This window comes from Psilocybe cubensis, chromosome 11, assembly GCF_017499595.1.
Source record: "Psilocybe cubensis strain MGC-MH-2018 chromosome 11, whole genome shotgun sequence".
NCBI classification, from domain to species: domain Eukaryota; kingdom Fungi; phylum Basidiomycota; class Agaricomycetes; order Agaricales; family Agrocybaceae; genus Psilocybe; species Psilocybe cubensis.
In genome coordinates this window covers 1,910,788-1,930,236 of record NC_063009.1, presented here as the reverse complement: position 1 = coordinate 1,930,236, position 19,449 = coordinate 1,910,788, and the positions used below count along the sequence as shown (strand labels likewise).

General features: G+C 47.4%; 1 protein-coding gene across 1 annotated transcript; it reads right to left on the bottom strand.

Annotated features, from left to right (window-relative positions):
* Window positions 1-16,518: 16,518 nt before the first annotated feature.
* Window positions 16,519-18,874, bottom strand: JR316_0011705 (Pyranose dehydrogenase 1; the record flags this gene model as incomplete). The annotated part of the gene is made up of 10 exons (XM_047897350.1): window positions 16,519-16,614; window positions 16,673-17,025; window positions 17,078-17,162; window positions 17,225-17,646; window positions 17,697-18,120; window positions 18,182-18,288; window positions 18,342-18,446; window positions 18,503-18,558; window positions 18,619-18,700; window positions 18,751-18,874. The coding sequence occupies 10 exons, from the start codon at window positions 18,872-18,874 to the stop codon at window positions 16,519-16,521; spliced, it is 1,854 nt and encodes a 617-aa protein (XP_047743759.1).
* Window positions 18,875-19,449: the final 575 nt, after the last annotated feature.

Sequence of the window (19,449 nt, the reverse complement as noted above, 5' to 3'; positions counted from 1 at the left end):
TCGATTCATTATCCGGACATGTACTGGCTATTTGCTACTGGCCTCACTGAATACGCCATTTTCACTTCGGAAATAGCTTTTCTGGCAGCTGGTTTGTGCCCAGATCGTGTACCCCTTCAGGCTGACGCGTGCCTAGAGCAAGAATAGTCAGAGGTATGATCAAATGTGTTGCATTGAAGTAGATAAATGAGAACGAAGCAGACTTACTTGAAGCAGAAGGATCAACACGCGTTTTTGGGTATGCGCGTGCCCGCAACTACACGGCGGGACCTAAGACTGCGTCAAATCGGAGTCAACCAGACTGCTGCCGGTCGGAGTCTACGTTTTGCGGTTGACCGGAGTTTGTCACCGATTATTCCATATTTCCAAACTTGGGTATTACAAGAGAATAATATATGAAATTTCTGAAGTCTGGCTGAAACCGCGTCAATTCAAAGTTCTTTCCTTCAGTCTGACTTGAGTAAAGTCTGACTCCGGTTTTCCACATGAGCACCATCAAAATTGACATATGTTTGGCAACATAGTGCCAAAGTTCGGAATTTATCGTGTGTTAACGGTTGTCATCCGACATCCATGTCCCTGTTCTTTTCTTTCTTTTGTTTGCCTCTCCGTGGCACCATCTTCGCCTGTCATACAGGCATTTTATACACGCTTTGTGCTGCGTGAAACCCGTGCATGTCAGAAAGATCTGACCTCCTGATTTGTGGGAGTGCGCTGAGCAGTGCAGGGTTTTTTTTGAAAACACCGGCTGGTCTGTGGCCTGATCTGTATTGTTTTGTCTCGTTGTCTCTTCGTCAAAAATAGGCTGAAATGGTGAGTAGCTATATATTACAAAGATTATGATTTATGCTTAGACTGACACCGAGGTATGCTTTACAGTAATAATATTTCTGAGGAATACGATGACAGCAATGGGCGGGGTACTATCTGTGCAGAGTTCTTAGTTGGTATGTGTTACCGGTTTCTTCAGATGGCATGTCTGACTTTTCGGTTAGGAACAGTTGTCGAAAGCTTGAAAGGGAGAGTGGGTGGGTGGAGTGGGTGGTTGTGGGCTGTCAAGTCATTGGGTAACGTATCTCTATTCTGTCCATCTTTCCCTTTAATGTACAACGTATATTGTATTCTGGATTTTCTACTCTGTAAAGTTGCCATTGAATTATACTATTTTGTACACCCAACACCGTCCGCAATTCTCAAAAAAAAAACCAATGCTTGAAAAGGAAATACCTGACTGAAGAAATTCACGGGTCTGCAGAGACGCTGAATATCCCTGGTTTGAAAACCGAAGTCTGCCGCATAGGACATGCGGTAAACCCATGACCACATGGGTCAACACCAAGTCACCCAGACTTGGAATTTCCAATGGGTAGCATTCCTGGGTTTGTCCCTAGTTTGCCTCCGGTTTGACTGCAGTCCCCGTGACTTAGTTCAGACCTCGACAACCGGACGGCTGTGTAGGCTCGTCAATCTAAAAATAGATTCATAACTTAGACAAACACTTTGTGATGTCTGATAAGATTTCATTTCGAAGATGAGAAAAAGCCAAAACATCGACATCGTTCATCGTTCCTACGATATCACCTGAATCTCTTGTATTATAAAGGTGAACTTAATACCTATTCATATCAGCGTAATATAGTGATTCTCAGTGATTTATATAGGCAAACGCGACTCCTAAGCTTATTTTACCTTGTCTTATCTCACAGAGGTCTCTGAATCCGAGGCGAGGAATCTATTCTAAAGCTTCAGCATCGTCACCTTCGTCCCGGGAGACGAATTTACTGTCGGCTAGTTAGCCGCTCTGCTTATACTGTAATACACTCTGCTGGGGCGTCTCACATGTTCTCTCCCCTTGGGCTTCTGGTCTGTCACCTCCCTTCAACTTTCCAATTGTATGCCTTCCCCACATTCATGTCCGCTCTAACTCATAGACAGTTCACGTGTATCTCGTCACATACAGTACCTAATCTTTATTCTGGTTAGAACCCAACGACCCCGGCGATATACACCCACTATGTATGTAACACACGCGTGCGTTTGATGATAGGTGGGATCGCTCTTCCGGGGTATCATCAATCGCCGTCAGTTCATAATGCAAAAAGACCGAAGTAAAGATTCCTCAACGCCCATTTTGCGACCGCAGTAGAAAAGGGATTCGATATATCGCCACGTAACCAACATTCCGGCTATCGCAAAACTAGCACCACAGACTCGGAACGCGAGGGGTGGGGGGAGAGACCCATGTTGGGCGCCGACCCTCAAATAAGAACCCGGAGTGACGGGTTTCGTTGAAACTCTCGAGGGGGGAGGGGGATGTCAAGCTCGAGAATGGCAGCACACCGAAACGTCTGAAGTCTGAGGTCTCGCCTCGCCCACTCCCAAAATTACGCCAACCCCCCCTCCCATCCCACGTTCATCTCAGCGCGAGAAGGGTACGCCACGGATATCGATAGCAGCTTCAACGAAAATGATAGCGTATCATGCATGTCTGCCCATATCAAGACAAGACACACTTTCAATTAATTCCACCCCCAAATTCCAACAAATTCCAACCCCAGTGTCCCGTCATGAACGCATGAACGCAGGAACTTTGTTGTGAGATGCCATTACAAAAGTTCATTTAATCGCCTAATTTCCACAGTGCTGAGTGGGGTACAAAGTTGGACCACGTCCAGAAATTAGAATTCAGCATTCAGAATCCAGATTTCCACGTTGTATGACCTACCTCCTTCGATGCAGCGAGAAGGCAGTGGAAGGTAGGTATCAGAACCCTTAGCCTGAGCCTGAGCAAGCTGCGCCACCGGTGACCGCACCACTGCACAAAGTCAGAACCCTGACGCTCCCACTTTATCCCGGGAAATTGGAATAACTAAACAAGCCAGCCAGCCATGCCACTAGTCAAGGGATTGCAGATAACAGGAGCAACTGAAACTCCCCGCAAACACTCTGACAGTGACAAGCCCTGGACCTAAACCATACACACCAAGCGTGGCCCACATACTGACACCACTTTAGTACTCAGCAACAGAACACTGTAACGTCGTGGAAAGACTCAAATCAAGCCACCAAAAAATTCAATCAACAAACCAGCAACAGAACACTGTAACGTCGCGAAAAGACTCAAACCAGCCACCCAAAAAACTTCAATCAACAAACCAATGACATTAAAAAAACGTGTATCCAAAAAATCACGAAAAAGAGAGAAGAAAAAAAAAACCAAGTAAATATCAAAATAAACTAAGATACTTTCGTGTGCAAAAAACAAACAAAAAAAAAACACAAGAAGGGGTGCACAGGGATCTCTAGGCAGGCTAAAATACTATCTACGCAATGAGTAAGAGATTACTACGACTACTATTACTTAATAACATTCGACAAAAAAAAAAAAAAAAAAAAAACCAAGAAAAAAAGGCAGGTGTGTGTGTGCGTGTGTAGGATTTGAGAATAAGAATGCACCTTGGAATGAATGAGGAATGAGACTGACTGGATTGACGATGATGATGAAAGATGATGATGCAGGAGGCGAACATGATCCAAAGGGAATAATAAAATTAGAATTAGAATTAGAAATCGCAAAGGCGAAGCCTCGAGAAACAAGGCCAAGGCTTGGAAGGGGATAAAGGTCCATCCAGGGTAGAATTGTTCGGATGAGAAAAGGGAAAATGAAAATGAGAAAAAAAACAAAAACAAATACTACTAACAATAAGGATAACCTTAAGCCGTGGAATGGAAACAAAACAGAAAACAGAGAGGAAGAGAGAGAGAAAAAAAACTGGATATCGGGATTGAGTACACGACTAAAGGGAAGGGAAACGGGAAGGGAACCGAGAAACGAGAAACGAGAAAGTGAAAAAAAGGAAAACATTGATACAACTACGACAGAATCAAAGGGACAGAACGAGGAAAACACGAGACATGGGGAACACGAGACACGAAACACGAAACACTTCTATAGGGTGGTGTAGCAGGGCCGCCGCGACGTCGTCAAACCAAACACCAAAGCCCAAAAGGCTGGACGGAGGACGGGAGGACGGACGGTGGTGGCCAGGGTATATCAAATCGAAGCCATCTTTTTGCATTTTTTGTATTTTTTGATTTTGAAAAAAACTTCCAACTCGCCATCGCGACGACGAATGACGAAGATAATATATTAACCCAGCGATGACGATGTGGGCAGATGAAGATGAGGATGGGAGAGTGGATGGGAATGGTGATGATGTTGATGATGATGAGCAATGCGACGAACGATGAACGATGAAGAGAGAGGCGTTACTGTAGAATATCGTTTTTTTATCAATGTGGATGTGGTCGGCCGTACACTGTGCGGTGAGCGTCCGGGAATAAATACCTCAGAAGATATTTTTTTGGGGGTGAATTTTTGGATTTTTGGATAATGGTAGATGGATTTAGATTGCTTGGTTTTTTCTTACTGAAGTCGCGGGCGCGCGCGCGAGCGTGGGTTGGGTTGGAATGGAATGCAGATGATGGATGACGGAAAAACGAATACGAATTTTCAAATGATCCCGCACCTCCTTCTCGACATACGCCAACTGACCGACGACGGATGAGCAAAGCGACACAGCAATCGGATTTTTCTTGCGTAGGGTGATGGTGGGGGGACGTTACTGCATGGTTTGTTGGTTTGTTTGTATACTGGGATAATAAAGATCATAGAGCTAGAGCTCAAGCTAGAGCAAGCGCAATAAAAAAGAAACCATACGCATACGCATACGCATACACAAGCGCGCCGCGGCCTTGCTTCGTTTTGTTTTTTCTACTTTCGAAATATCGCATCGCATCGCATTGCGGGTGAATGTGTTCGTAACGAGTCTTGACAAATATTTGGATTGGGAGTGGGAAATCATTCATTTTGCTGCTATGATCGGCTTCTGGGTTTCGGTTGAGCTAGCCACGATACAGCGTTTCTTGTGGTTTTTTTTTGGTTCCTTGCATAGAGATAGAGTCATTCTAAGCATAGAATAATAGATCGATAATTGCTTTTTTTAGGCGTGGGCGGAGGGGAAAACGGGTGCAGGAGGAGAAGGAAATAGTCCATAGTCCACCAGTCGATGTCGATGTCGATAAAATCGATAATAGACGATGATAATATTGACGGATGATGATAATGACGGATGGATGGATGACGGATGACGGATCAGATTGTTTTTTTTTTTTTGGCGATTGAATCGAATTCGAATTCGAAGTCAAGCATGGGCATGGGCATGGACACGGGCATGGAGTTGGTGTGAAGCGTGGATTGGATCGGATATGTTGATTCGATACGATATGATACGATAACATAGCATAGCATAGCATATATTCGATTTCGATTTCGATTCGGATTAGACGTCGGGATAAGCAATCGCAATCGCAATCGATACCGGATGGATCATAGATGGGATAGGATGGGATGAGATGAGATGGATAAACCGTCGTCTACCTTCTATCGTCCAGTCGAAGATCGAAGAACCAAGAAATCTATTCCATGCCGGTACCCAAAATTGCACACCTGCACCAAAAAAAAAAGACCAAAAAAAAGCCCCAAAAAAACAAAGAAAAGGGTATTAGAAATAGAATATCAATGAAAAGACACAAAAAAACACGCACCACACACCACTCCTCAGGTCCGCTCGGCACCACTCCGACGCCCACCAAATCAAATCCAGGAGAACACAACACGACACGACAGCCGCCCGAAAAGCAAAGCTTTTTAAAAAAAAAGAAGAAAAAGAAGTAAAACGAAAAAGAAAAAGGAAAAGCGGGCGGCCTATTAAAAAAATATACTACAAACTTCCAAACTTCCAAACTCCAAAAGAAAGAAAGAAGGGACAATGAAATGAAAGAAGGACAAAGCACAGCTCATCCTCAAATACACAACCCAAACAATCAAAAAAAAAGAGAAAAAAAAAGAGTCACTAATTAAACAAAACTACACACAAAAACAACTAGTAAAATAAAAAGTATCGTATGGTATGGTAAGCTAAGGAGGGCAGGGTGGCAGAGAGATAGGGATAGAAGTAGGATAGCGCAAGTAATTGAGCAAGTAAGATTGATCACGCAGCACAGAAAAGAGAAAAAGAAGAAAAGAGAAGAAAGGAAAAGGAAAAGTCGATGACGTGAATTCACGAGATGAAAAAAAGAAAAAAAAAAGGCAGAAACACAAACACGAGACACGAGAAAAAAGAAAAGAAAGAAAAGAGAGAAAGAAAGAAGCAAAAAACTCCTAGAGCGCGAATAATGATATACATGCAGTAGAGTGGAAATGGGATATTGAGAATTGGCGAGGGGTATGTTGACGATGATCATGAAGATGGATGATGGATGATGAGAAAAGTGAAGTGATAATGAAGATAGATGAAGATGAAGACCATGAATGATGGATGATGGAAGATGAAATGTGAGTGGAATGGGAATGGGGATCGTGGATCGTGAATCATCACAGAGAGAGAGAGAGAGAAGAAACTTTAAGAAAATAGAGACAGGGAGAGAGACGGGGAAGGGGAAGGGGAATGAGAAGGGAGAAGTCTATATGTCGAACCAGAGATTGAGAGAGGCAGAGGCAGAGGCACAAAAAGCGAAAGCAAGCAAGCGAGGAGACAAAGCAAGGAAGGGAGCCACAACCGAACAGAACATCCGGCGTAAAAAAAATAAAGTTACGAAGGAACCTGAAACTGCAAAACAACCCACACACCAACCACACCAACACCAACAACCGCACAAAATGCATCACGAATCTGCATCAGCGCTTAAACAGCCCGCCCACGAACCCGCCCGCGCGGGACGCCGGGCGCGCTGTACTGCTCCTCGCAAGACTCGCACCATACCTCTCCTTGTCCCTCGCCTCCTTCGCATAATCCCTCCCCGCATCCCTCTCCGAATTCCTAATCACATAATCATCATCCGCCGACACCGGCACGGGCGGCATCCACACCTGGTGCTGCTGCCCGTGGTAGGTATTAATGTTATTGTTAGCAGAGATCGAGTGCGACGGCGCATGGGCATGGTGCGCCGTCGAATGATACCCGTACTTGTCGTCCGACGTGCTCCGGCTCATCATCTTGGCTGCAGGCGGACTCGGCGTGCTAAGTCTGCGCGGTTTAGGCGGGGGCAGCGGCGCGCCAGCACCCGCGCTCCCCAAGCCAGTCGTGAACCGCGAAGGAATAGACGGCACCGGAGGGGCAGCAGCGGCCGCTGCGGCCTGCTGCTGCGCATACTGCGACGCGCTGGTGTAGTGCTTGTCCGGTCCGGGGGTCTGCGAGCGCATTGTTGCGGCGGGCGCGGGGGTGTGCGAGCGCGGGGGCAGCGGGGTCTGGCTGCGCATGAGCTTGTGTGCTTCCGCGGCGGCAGAGGCGGTGGATGGGCCCGGTCCAGGTGTGTACGGTCTGCGCACAGAGCCGTCCCTGTCGAGACCCGCTGCGCCGCTGGAGGTGGATGGGGGTGGTCCGGGGGTATGCGAGCGCACAGCGGGTGTGTGAGAGCGTGTGGGGGAAGTTGGGCCGTGCGAGAGCGAGTGCATAAGGCCGATGCCCGGGGTGGTGGGTCGTGAGGAGAGGGACGCGGAGCGTGTGTGCATGGAGGTGTAGCGTCCGCCTGGGGTGGGCGATGTCGGCGGGCTGGTGGGTGGGCTGGTGGCGGGGGTGGATGTGGCGGAGGAAGCGGCGGAAGATGAGGCGGAGGATGTGGCGTAGGGCGCCGGGGATGGGGTGGGGGATGTGGGGACAGAGGGGAACTCTGGCGGGGTAACGCCGAGTGTGGTCGCGAGTGCGCGCAGCTGCTGGACTTCAGTACGGAGCTGCTGGCATTCTTGCGATTTTTGGTTGTATTGCGAGCGATATCTGGAGTCATATATGATTGGTAAAGATCAAGAAAGAAAAGAAAGGATTACGGACTTGCGAACTTCAGCGTCTAGGCGGTTGCTCTGTTGTTCGAGGTCATCGACCTTGTGTTTGAGGTTGGCCTCTGTGGTCTTGGCGGCCTTGCTCGCGTCGGAATGTGCGAGATGGTTCATGAGAATGGCGCGGAGGAGGGCGGCGGAGAGAAAGAGCGAAGAAGTCTGCACGGAAACAAACACAAATTACGTCATTGTTAGCAGTTGGTATATGACATGGCCGGCATCGATAGAGAGAGAAGAGAGATAAAGGTGAGTCAGCGACGACGCCCGTCGAGTCAAATGCATGCGTAGCTCGGAGAAGGTGAAAAAAAGCGTTTTGTCATGCCATTGTCTCCGGACATACGGACGAAAGGGGAAAGCGCGGAGGGCGTAGGGTTACCGCCCATCCCCCCCCTCATCGCGCAAACAGAAAGAAAAAAAAAAAATACTCACCTGGTCGTCCTTTTCCGCAAGCAGCCACTCCTCTAGCTCCTTGTACAGCCCGCTGACCTCTTCAACACTGCACTTTTTCGCGGCGATGCGAGCGACTTTTTCCTCGAGCCTTCGCACCTCTATCCGTCCTTTCCCCGAGCTCATAAGGTGTGCGGTTTTGCGCTGGAGCATCTCGGAAGTCATGAGCGAGTCGGTGAGAGTTTCCATAGCAGGGAAGCGGCGGGGGGTGCTCCAGCCAGAAGTGGTAAAGTCCATGCGGATGAGACGCATTGCGTCAGCTGTGAAATGTTCTCTGCAGAATGGGCAGGCGGGCGAGAGACGCGCGGCTGTTTTTTCGACGATGGTGGTGCAGCAGGGAGCGCAGAGGACATGGCCTGTGTATGAAAAAGAATAAGTAGATTTTTTTGTGGGATTGAAAGGTCAAACAGACCGCAGGGGATGGAGTGGGGGAGTCTGTGAGGCCCGTATTCCTCTGCGCAGACATCGCAAGCGCACCCTGGGGCGAGGGTGAGCATCTGACCTGGATAGAGTGGGTTAGAGAGTTAAAAAATGGTGGTCGTCGCAGGTCGTAGAGAAAGACGGGGCGGAAAAGAGGGAGCGGGGGGGAGAAACGGAGAAATGGAGGGGAGGGAAGGAGGGAGGTAAAGGCAAGATAGTGACTATAGGGCGAAGGGGAAAAAAAGTTTAGCGGTGTATAAAGGCGTCGCATCTATTCGGGGCTAAGTCTGATGATGGCATCTATACATACCCTTGGCCCATTCTGTCCACAACTCAGATCTCTATCCAGATTACATCTCTTCCTGCCTGTTGCCTGCAGGCCATCATCTGGGTTAGGGCGAACCATCCTCCACTCGCTCTCTCCCGCCCAAATCCCAATCCCTCCTCGCTTTCCCACGCGCTGCTCGCTGATACACGAGGTTACGACACATCCGACGTGGCATTCCCGCCTCCATTCCATGCATACCAATAATAGTCCCCATCATCGTCGTATCAGTCCTCTCTCCTGGCCACCTGATGGATGTTGCACGTTGCACGATCCCCGCTGCTTTAGCCCATACATACAAACAAGCTTTGATGATGCGCTGCCCCTTTGTGCTTTGTGTATTTTCGATTCAAAGCAGTGTGCAATAAAGACATACATGGACCATGTACATCCCTTTCATCAATCTCAATCTCAATCCCAATCCCAAATACCTGTTTCCATCCAAATCCTTTGTCCAAGTATTCAATATTCACTTTTTGCCACTTGGCGCACACTAACTAACAGTGCTAAAAATAACCTCCTCGGCGCTGTTCCATTCGTCCTTTCCCTTTCCTTTTCCTTTCCTTATCCTTTCCTCATAACCCTCCTTGACCTGGCATCGATCCTTTCCAATTCCCGCTCCCACCCGCTCTCACCGCCGGTCGGCAAGTCGCAACACAACGCGAAATGAACCGTTAGCGTCAAAAGTTTGCGCTAGCAGCCGCTTGGCGGTAGAGTTCCTGATTTGTGCTCTATTGTAATGTGAATGTAGGTGGTTCCGGCTCCGTTGTGCTCTGTTGCGAGGTGCGAGTGGCGAGGTGTGTTTGTCCGTCGACCCTGAACTGTCTCGGAACATCAACATAATGAAATGACGCGCTAGGTAAAACTAAAAGACACTGGCCTGTGAATCTAAATTCACATATAGACAGTACTATACTCGCACTACCAAGCACACTTACATTTGACATACACCCACCAATACCCGTATTACACTCACATTCACACTCACTCACTCACCGACACCCCGACACACCGACACCGACTCCCGACTTACCAATCCAATCCAATCCAAGGTTCTTCATAATATTAATAATATCCCGACACTCCCCGCCTCCATCTTCCACCTTCTGGCATCTTCCATCTTCTGGCATCTTCCATCTTCCATCTTCATTACAAATCAAAAAAGGCGCAATAACAAGTAACGAGTAACAAGTAATACACACTTACAAAGTTCAATGCAGGATTTGCGCGGGTGATATCCGTATCTGCAATGGATGACTAATAGTAAGGCAATTAGCGCCGGGCTTGCGTATTGCGTGGCGAAGTATCGGCACGCGCGAGTAGGTGGGTAGGTGGGTAGAGTCGGAAGATGCGCGCTCCGAGGTTCGAGGTTCGGTTCGAAGTTCGAAGTTGATGTTCGAGGTTCGGGGTGGAGGTTGGGGGTTGGGGGTTTGAGGGAAAGTTGAGGGTGTCTTCCATTGCATTCCTAATTCAATCAATTTGCATTACAACTGCAATCCGACTCTTTGAATCCGACTCGCTGAATCCGAGTCCAAGTACGATTCGCACTCGCACTCGCATTCGCATTCGGCGGATTCAATGCAAAAAAAAGTATTTGTTTTATTTTTATATTATTGTTTTGGATTTTTGACGGGAGGGAAGAGGAAAGTTCGTGAACGTTCCACTTACAATCTGAGCCAGCCAGGTATGTTATTACTACCGCTATAGACCCAACGTTATGTACTACTTGTGCTTTGCTCTGCTCTGCAACATGCTTTATTTGCTGCGCTCTGCTCTGCGACGTGCTCTGCGACGTGCGCCGCGCTGCTCTGCTCTGCTTTGCACATTCATAGCGCGCTCATGATTCTGTTGAAATCCATCCTGGTAAATTTAAGTTGTTGTCTTATCTATGACTCTGACTCGGGCTATCTCTGACGCTTCCTATCTCTGACGCGTCCTATCTCTGACTCGATTCAACTCGACTTGACTCCTCTCGACTCCTCTCGGCTCCTCTCGACTCCTCCTCCTCTCGTCGCCCGGAGGTCGTGGAAGAGGAAGAGAAGGAAGAGGAGGAGAGGAAGAGGAATGGAAGGGGGAGGAATAGAAGGAAGAGGAAGAGAAGGGGAAAGAGTTGGTGGTGGTGGTGGTGGTGGTAAACTGGCGTTACCATTCACCTATCTACTATCTATACCCATTATATTATCCTGGTTCGACACTTCGTTTTGATACAACGCGATGCGACACGACACTCGGACATGACGTGACGCGACGCGACGCGATATGCAGAGCCAAAGGAAGACGCAGACGCAGACACAGACGCAGACGCAGACACAGAGGAAGATGAAGATGAAGATGAAGATGAAGATGAAGATGAAGATGAAGAAAGAATGACTTTTGCACGGTCACGGTGAATCATCCACACCTTCCGTGAGTAGCGCTAGCGGCGATTGGACGCGCATCAAGTTCAAGTTGTATGTTGTAAGTTGTAAGTTGTAAGTATGAGTGTGCGCCGTGGTTGGACACTGCGGAGTAGCTGAGAAGCGCCGCTGTACAGGATCTGCGGCGCAAAGTGTGTGGAACTGGACTCGGACTCGGACTAAGTGGGTGTTTGTCCGGTATTTGTTTGTTTATTTATTTGTTTGCTTGTTTGGCTGTTTGGCTGTGTGTTAGTGCTTTGCCTTACTTTGGTCCGTGGGCCCTGTAGGCCCTGGGGAGGTACTAATAGTAATAGAGCTGCGCGAACGAGTTACGTGTTATGTGTGCGCTGCGTTCTGCTGCGGTATCGGTAAAGATACATTCGGCTCCGAGCCTCGTGTACGTGTAACACAAGTATTCATATATCATATATATACATACCCATTAATTAGCTATTGGACGACTCCGTCTTCAAGTTAGAGGCCGGATCCAACTGTAATCTGACTCCGTAGTAGAGTAGAGCAGAGGGACAATGGGAATTATGATGAAGCAAGGGGTAGAGTGATTAATATAATATCCGTATTCAATATTATGATATCGTGGATCGACGGTCGATGTCGGGCGGAACAAGCTTGCTCTCGGGGTTTTTTTCAAGACTCAGCCTCCTCAGTCTCAGGAATTAGGAGAGCGGATGGAGAGTCTGTTTCTGTTTTGCCCGGGTTCTCGTGGCGAGTTGTCAATGGGCTTACAGTAATTTGTGTCAGGGTGTTATCTACTCAATTGTCCGTACCCACAACACGACGGTTCGCGTGCTCCACCGTCGTCATCCGCTTTCCTATATTCATTGTTAGGGTATGTACCTGGATACAATATATTACTGTAGTTACTTAAAAACCTTACTGTAATATATGAACGCGTTGACCGTGAAGGTTGAGCGCGAGCACTCAACCGGGCAATTTCCGCAACAACCAATATATTGAAAATACCATTCGCGTACCGTGACTACGTATACCAATAATACTGAATCAAGCAAAGTCGCTTCAGTGACCATAGACGCATCGAGCCCAAATCCTGATCATAAACCGGCAAGCCTGATTCAAGAGCAAGCGTAGGCAGCCAGTAACCAGCCAACCACACTGGAACCCACTTTAGTTTTAGCGCAATTACTCCGAGAATTACGCGCGCCGCCTCGCTCTTCCCAGTCCCTGACCTGGCCAGCCTCATTCATTCGACTAGGCTCTAACAACTTACAAGCCTGCACCGGCCAATTGTAGCTGTACTGTACTTTGAAGTAAATAAGATGAAAAGCCCTGTAGCGCAGCCGTTTTCTATTTTTGGACGTGCCAGTGGCTGGCGACATGACACATGCGCCGCTCGCGAGTTGCCGCTTTGTTTTATTTTGCTTTCTTTTTTTGCAAGCGCTAAATTTGTATCGGGGTCACTGTCAGGTTTGCTTTTGTTTGCTTTGCATGATTTCCGCTGGTGACATTCCGTGGGACAGTGAGCTTAATGAATTATCCAGCGCGTGTCCCCATCAAGATTCATAATCAGTGTCATCAGTGTATAATGTGCCTGCTCAGTGCTATGTAGTAATATGCTGCTACAAATCACGATTCAGAATGACGGTAGGCGTGGTATTTTTAGATGGGAGGTGGGAAAATGACTCTTTAGTTAACTTTGTGTCTTTGACGCGTTGCGTTAACCGGCGCGCGTCGTCGGAGTCTGGTACGGCATTGAGTTATGAATTGAGAATATGATCATTGGTATGGCCGGTATAATGATGTGATGTGATGTGAATGGACGGGATGAGTGAAGAGCCCACTTCGTCTGCGAATGTGAAATGCATGTCCGAGGTGAAGGTCTCATCGCATTAATTACATATCGTCGTGCAACGTAAGTATTGCAGGGACCATTGTAGATAATGAATTAAATGCGCTGGGTAGATTATCGATATAGATAGAGATATAGATGTAGATAAGTAAAGTCGCCTTCTCTGCTCCGATGCGATGCTGCGAGCGTTTCGCGTCATCGGCTCGATAGGGCTTGTATTCCGAGTCGTAGGTAGAGTCGTAAAAATCCGTAATGGGTGTGTAAACTACGTACGTATGTATATAGATTGCCTCTCTTCGCATCAGGATTCAGCGCACGGGTGTTCGCGAAATGTTCTCAAGTGCACATGCAGGTAGCCTGAGAGCGCGCGAGAGGGAGATGGATACCACCGATACCCGTCATTTAGTCTCGCATTCTACGTGCGTGATGGTGCTTGTTCAGGTTGTTGTTGGTCCTTGATGGGCGTGCTATTTTTGGTGTACGCCCGATAGTCCGAAGTACTAGCAGTGCTTTATGTGAGAAGGTTTGGAGGAACGATGAGGCTACGGAAAGACGTCACGGTGGTCTTAGTCCCCGATAAGCGTTTTAACCTGTTGCTTCCCTGGGCAGCACGCGCATTAGATAGGTGTCTGTAGAGTGAGGTCTCTATTTATGATGTAGATAAGCAGTCAAGCTGTGAGTACTTTTGGCCTAAAATGCGATCTGGTACGCTGGTTTATGCGGATAGATATGAGGTTATTTTTGCGGAAACGAGTCCAGGCTGTATCGCCCAATCCAATAATCACCTTTTCGACAATCTAACGTCTCTCTCTCTCTTGTAGAGCCTTGAACGCGTGTTTCTTATCTTCGCGAATGTATTTTAAGCGCTTATGGAGTGCCTTGTGCAAGTAGTCGGACGTTCGACGTTCATTCATAAGCCAAAATGTCTCGTTACTATACTACTGATCGGCGCAAGTGGGGAGGTCTAAATGTGTGCATGGGGATTCTTATTACTAGCTCTACTCCGCAATGACTGAATGACACGACGAATTCTGATCAACGGCATACCCAGTATATTTGGCCGTATTGTGCACTATATTACTCTCAGATCACGCACATATAGCGCATTCACAAAGTCGTGTTGCCAGTAATTCCGCCTAGTATTTTATTTGCTCGATTGGATGTATGCTGTGAGTAGTGTCAGATTACAGTTTCCTGTATCTCGTAGGCGCAGTTTGACCAGCTGTTTCGAAAAAAAACAAGGTATTGAAATTCGGTCCGAAGTCGCCATCAGCGGAGGGAAAATCAAATTACCATAAAAGGCAAAGGAACACGCGGTTTCCTGCAGGAAACCTGCAGGCCCCGCCGCCGCCCAGTGGTAGCCTGTTGGACCGCACCTCCACCACACACGTTGCACCAATTTCTCTTCTTGGACTCAATTCTCTCGCACAAATTAGTCTCGACGTGGGTCGTATGGGTATTTCTCTGGGTAATCAACGCATGGGCGAGGACGCGGAACGCGTAGGCGGCGTGTAGTTCGAAGGTAGTTCGAGACAAGGAGAGGATTCGCAGGCGAATACCAGTGCGCCCATTTTGTTTGCTTGTTAACATTTCTCTTTTTACCAGATTTGATCGTCTGCTTTTCGCGACATGTTCGCTATTGCGGCCTGGCTTGCGGGATTCCGTCGTTGATTTGTTATCATTCGCAAGCGATGCTCAGCTCCCGCGACTGAGCGCCTCGAGGATCAATATAATCAACCCGTCGTGCGGTAACAGGAAAATCTCAGCTCCTCTTGGGTGCGATGTATTCTCTATGTACCCTTTGCCCAATGTCCCATGTCGCGTCATTGCTCTGAACCCAACAATATTACAACACGGCATGCCGAAATCGACGACACAAGGCGGGATTTGTTTTCCCAATGGAACAGAAAGTTGTTGGAGTCCTATCCGTCGTGTACTCGGCCCAGCGACTAGAAGGGTGACTTCTCTTGCTATCTGCGATCTGGACATCCATGCTCTATTGTCGTATACACAAGTCTCACGTTACGCTCTTGTTGACATCTTCAACGTCAACGACAGGTAGGTATTTCAGAGCATCGTTGGTGCCTCTTCCGTGCTCTAATCCGTTGCTTTCCTGAAAATGCTACTCGAAAAATCACCCAGATATCATGAAACCCTGCATCTGAAACTCGCTCGTATACCCCTTCCTCGCATTCCGAGAGTATTCCGAGTGGAGACTGGCTATCGCATGAAGAAATCAACGCACACGTCGCGGAAAATTTTATCACTTCTCTCGCTTGTTTCTGTGAATATCTTCGATTAATTTGGAGCTCAATATTCTCAACTTTGAAGGGAAGATACTGCATATATGCTATCGCTCGGGATTACCCCTAGTTTCGTTTGGAGCTCACTTGTGTCTCATCATGCCTCGAGGCATGTCGCCTCTATTCTGGTACACCGTTCGCATAAAAAATACGACATCTCGCAAAATTTTCTCCGTCGGGTACGCACTTCTTCTGGGACCGGGTTTAGAAGTCGGGGATTCGGACCCACAGTCCATACCCTATAACAACAACACCTATTCATTGGCGCAAGCTTTGTTTCCTTTGATAAGCCCTCGATAGGCGTCGAGCGATTAGAACATCTTTCACGAGGCATCATGCACTGGTAGGGTCTAACACATGGACCCATCGCGCGCTGCTGGGTGGCAATACACGGCATATTATCAATTTTATCTCGATCCGAGGCACAAGTGAACCCTAGTTTTATCTCTTGCATCCTGCTTTGCTATGGTTTTTGGCTTTGGCTCTGCTTAGCATGACGCAACGGTCTATGTTTGTCTTGTTCCCGGAAATATCAACTTCGCCAGGAATTTTCGGTTTTTTTCGGTTCCATATACGCCCCTTGGTACATGCGCTATGCCACGATGCGCATACATTCGTTATCTCGAACCTTTTGGTGTGCGTTTTTCTCTCTGGACACTATTGGTTTATTGTTACTTGTGTCTTCCATTCCAAAAGGCTGGGCACTGCTTGGGTTGTCGCCGTTCCGGACATGGAAAGATACTCGACTTGCCTAGGTCCAGTTTGAATTCATCGTCGATTTCTCTCTCCAAATCCTGATTAAATTTCCCAAAATTGATATTAAGGTATTAATATAATGTTTCGACTATAACGTGATCTATCTACGACGAACAAAACTGTGATTCCCAAACTCTGATGTTATACACTCATCCAGTCTCGTGGAATGATTCCTTAATGATATCGGCTGCCCTTTCGGCTAGTAGGTATACGGGTCCCTGTGTATGCGTGCTAGGCACATACGGCTTGATGAAGCGATTTAGTGAGTCTGTTCTATTTCTGTCATATCGGAGACGAACTCACAATGACAGAAGCATCAACAATTCGTAGTCCATCTGCTCCCTTCACCGTCAAGTCTGGATTGACAACGCCGAACTGCGCAGAGCGGCGCGACATCGCTGCGGTGCCGAACGGGTGAAAGATGGTCGTTGTGAGCGAGCGCACATAGGCGTCGATCGTGTCGTCTGTCGTGGCTTGCTGGAAGGCCGTGCCGTAGCGCCCGGAGATGTAGTCTGCGAACGCGGGCGCAGATGCAAAGTCAAGGGTAGATTTGACGGACTCGCGCATGGTTACAATGTCGAACTCGGTGCGCAAGTAATTCGGGTCGATGAGGGGCTTGTCGAACGGGTTGTTTGATCGCAGCTTGACAGTACCACCTGAACAGATAGTTCACTCATTGATGCTGGCTTCAAACACAAAAATGCTTACGAGAGGTCGGGCTAATAAGGACATTAACAATGGTCATGAATCCACCTGATGGCGGTATTGGTACACCTGGACTGAGGAAGAAGTTCTGTATATATCAAAGTGAGTGGAATTGCCCTGGGAGATCACACTTTCGACGAGGACACCTACAGAGACTATCATCTCCCAGTGAGGGGACTTTGGTCCAGGAGCAGGATCCTTGATCATTTTGAATATAGGATTGTTTGACGGAACTCTCAAAAATCCCAAGTTATTGGCGATATTGTTCACCAGCAGACCTGTTTTGTTGGTCTGCCATTGAACAATTCTAGCATTGAGTTGTATGGGGTCCCTAAGGACGCCGTCAAATGTCCCACTTTCATGTTGTGGATTCACAGTGAAGATGTTTGGAAGCAGAGTGTGGTCACTTAGATTGGCTCCTACAGAAGGATTGTCGATTATTGCGTTGATTTCCAATTCATGGAGGTCTCTGCTATCTCCAATCCCGGAAAGCTGTAGTATCTGTGGAGTATTGACGGCGCCTGCTGCTAAGATTACCTCTCGTCTGGCGGTCACGGTGTCAGGCTTGTTACCTTCAAATATGTGAGTGTTTCAGTAATAAAATTATAGCGATCGTCTCTACCTGGACCTGTGGAGGATAGAGCAGTACCCGGAGAGGCAGAAAACTCGACGCTGCGGAATGATTTGTGTCCAGAATGTGCGTTGCCCGTCTGCACAAGCTTCGTAACCACAGAGTTAATCAATACTGTCAAGTTGGGCCTTTTGTCCGCTTTCGCCAAGTATGTAGTAGAGGAGCTGCTCCTCACCCCCCCTCCGGCGGAAGACTGTAAGAATCCAATCCCGAGAAGACTATGGCCTCCTCCTGACATGTCTTGATTGTAAGTGAATTTGGGGCCGCTCTGTCCTGTGGCGGCAAGAACTCGCGAATCGACAGACTGATTGTTCCCTGGAAGGCTGACAGGCACCATGCCATTGAAACCGTGAAGAGACGGGATAAATTGCCCCGTGGTGTTGTGTCCATCAACAGGCGGGACAAACCTCTCGTGCTAAACGTTTGTCTATCAGCCCAAAGGTCATACATACGATACAGTTATATGGATATGATACCTTTTGTACGTATCGTTTCATATTATTCCATGACCACCCTGGATCATCCGACAATGATGCCAGTCGGTTCCAATCCTCATCTGAACCGTATTGATGGAATAAATAATCTGTGTATGATGAGTTAAAATTAAAGTTTCATGCATGAAAATATTGTACTTACTAACGGAACTGCAGCCTCCTAGTACTCGTCCGCGGGGATAGGCGAATGTACGGTTTTCCATTCCCACTTGAGGTGTAACAGTATAATTCCAGTCAACCATTGTATCTGCATGTTTTGTTTACTCATACAAAATCCATGGACAATTAGTCAAATTTACGTACTTGGAGTCAAGCTCGCAGCCAAAAAAGGAGTCGAAATGGCTGTATTATTGGCATCACTGATTGAAATTAGAATTGAAGACGAAAAACTCAAAGACTCGAGTGCCTAATTAACTTACCTCCCGCCAGCCTCCAAAACGAGAACTGTGATTTTGGGATCCTCTGTTAGGCGACTCGCTAATACAAGGCCAGCAGTTCCGGCTGCCAAGTTGTCAGTATGTAGATTATTTGAACTTGTTGTCTGGATGTACCTCCGACGATAATATAGTCATATGTTCGTGTAGTGAGCTCAGCTGAGTGAGCAATAGTAGCTGCAAAAGATGAAGAGAGGATAGTCAAGAGTATTGTACTAAGCGGAATGGAATGTGGGTGCATGATGATACACAAAATAAATCTTGCTGAAAGAGTAGGAACGGTTGCTGCCTTATATATGTCTGCCTCTCAAGGACCCGAATTTACTTTCAAACAAGTCTATCCTGTAGATGGGACACAGTGTTGAATAGAAATGAATCACCCTGACGCGCCAACGCGTAGTACGTGACTATAATTAGATACGAGTACTAGCAAATCGGAGGCATGTCTTCATCCATTCCTTTCATGTTCCTTGTTCTGATCAAGAGAGCAGTACTTGCGAAGGCGCTGTATGACATCAATTCTGGGGAGTCATGATAGCGAATGATCTACGTACCTTGGGCATGGCTGTTCTTTGATTTTGATCTTAGGCCAATGTGGCCTGCCCATCAATTCACTAGGATTACTGAGTGCGCTGTCAGGATTAGGATACTCGAGTATATCTTCGAAATTTATCACTATCAGGGTGCGGTCTGCACATAAACCGAAAAGAAACTTGACGAGCTCTATCCGAATAAACGCCTCTGGGTCATATACTAGAAAAATGCAGTGCCAAGTGTAGTTTTGACAGTTTGCGAGTGGCGGGTGTTGATTTCCAC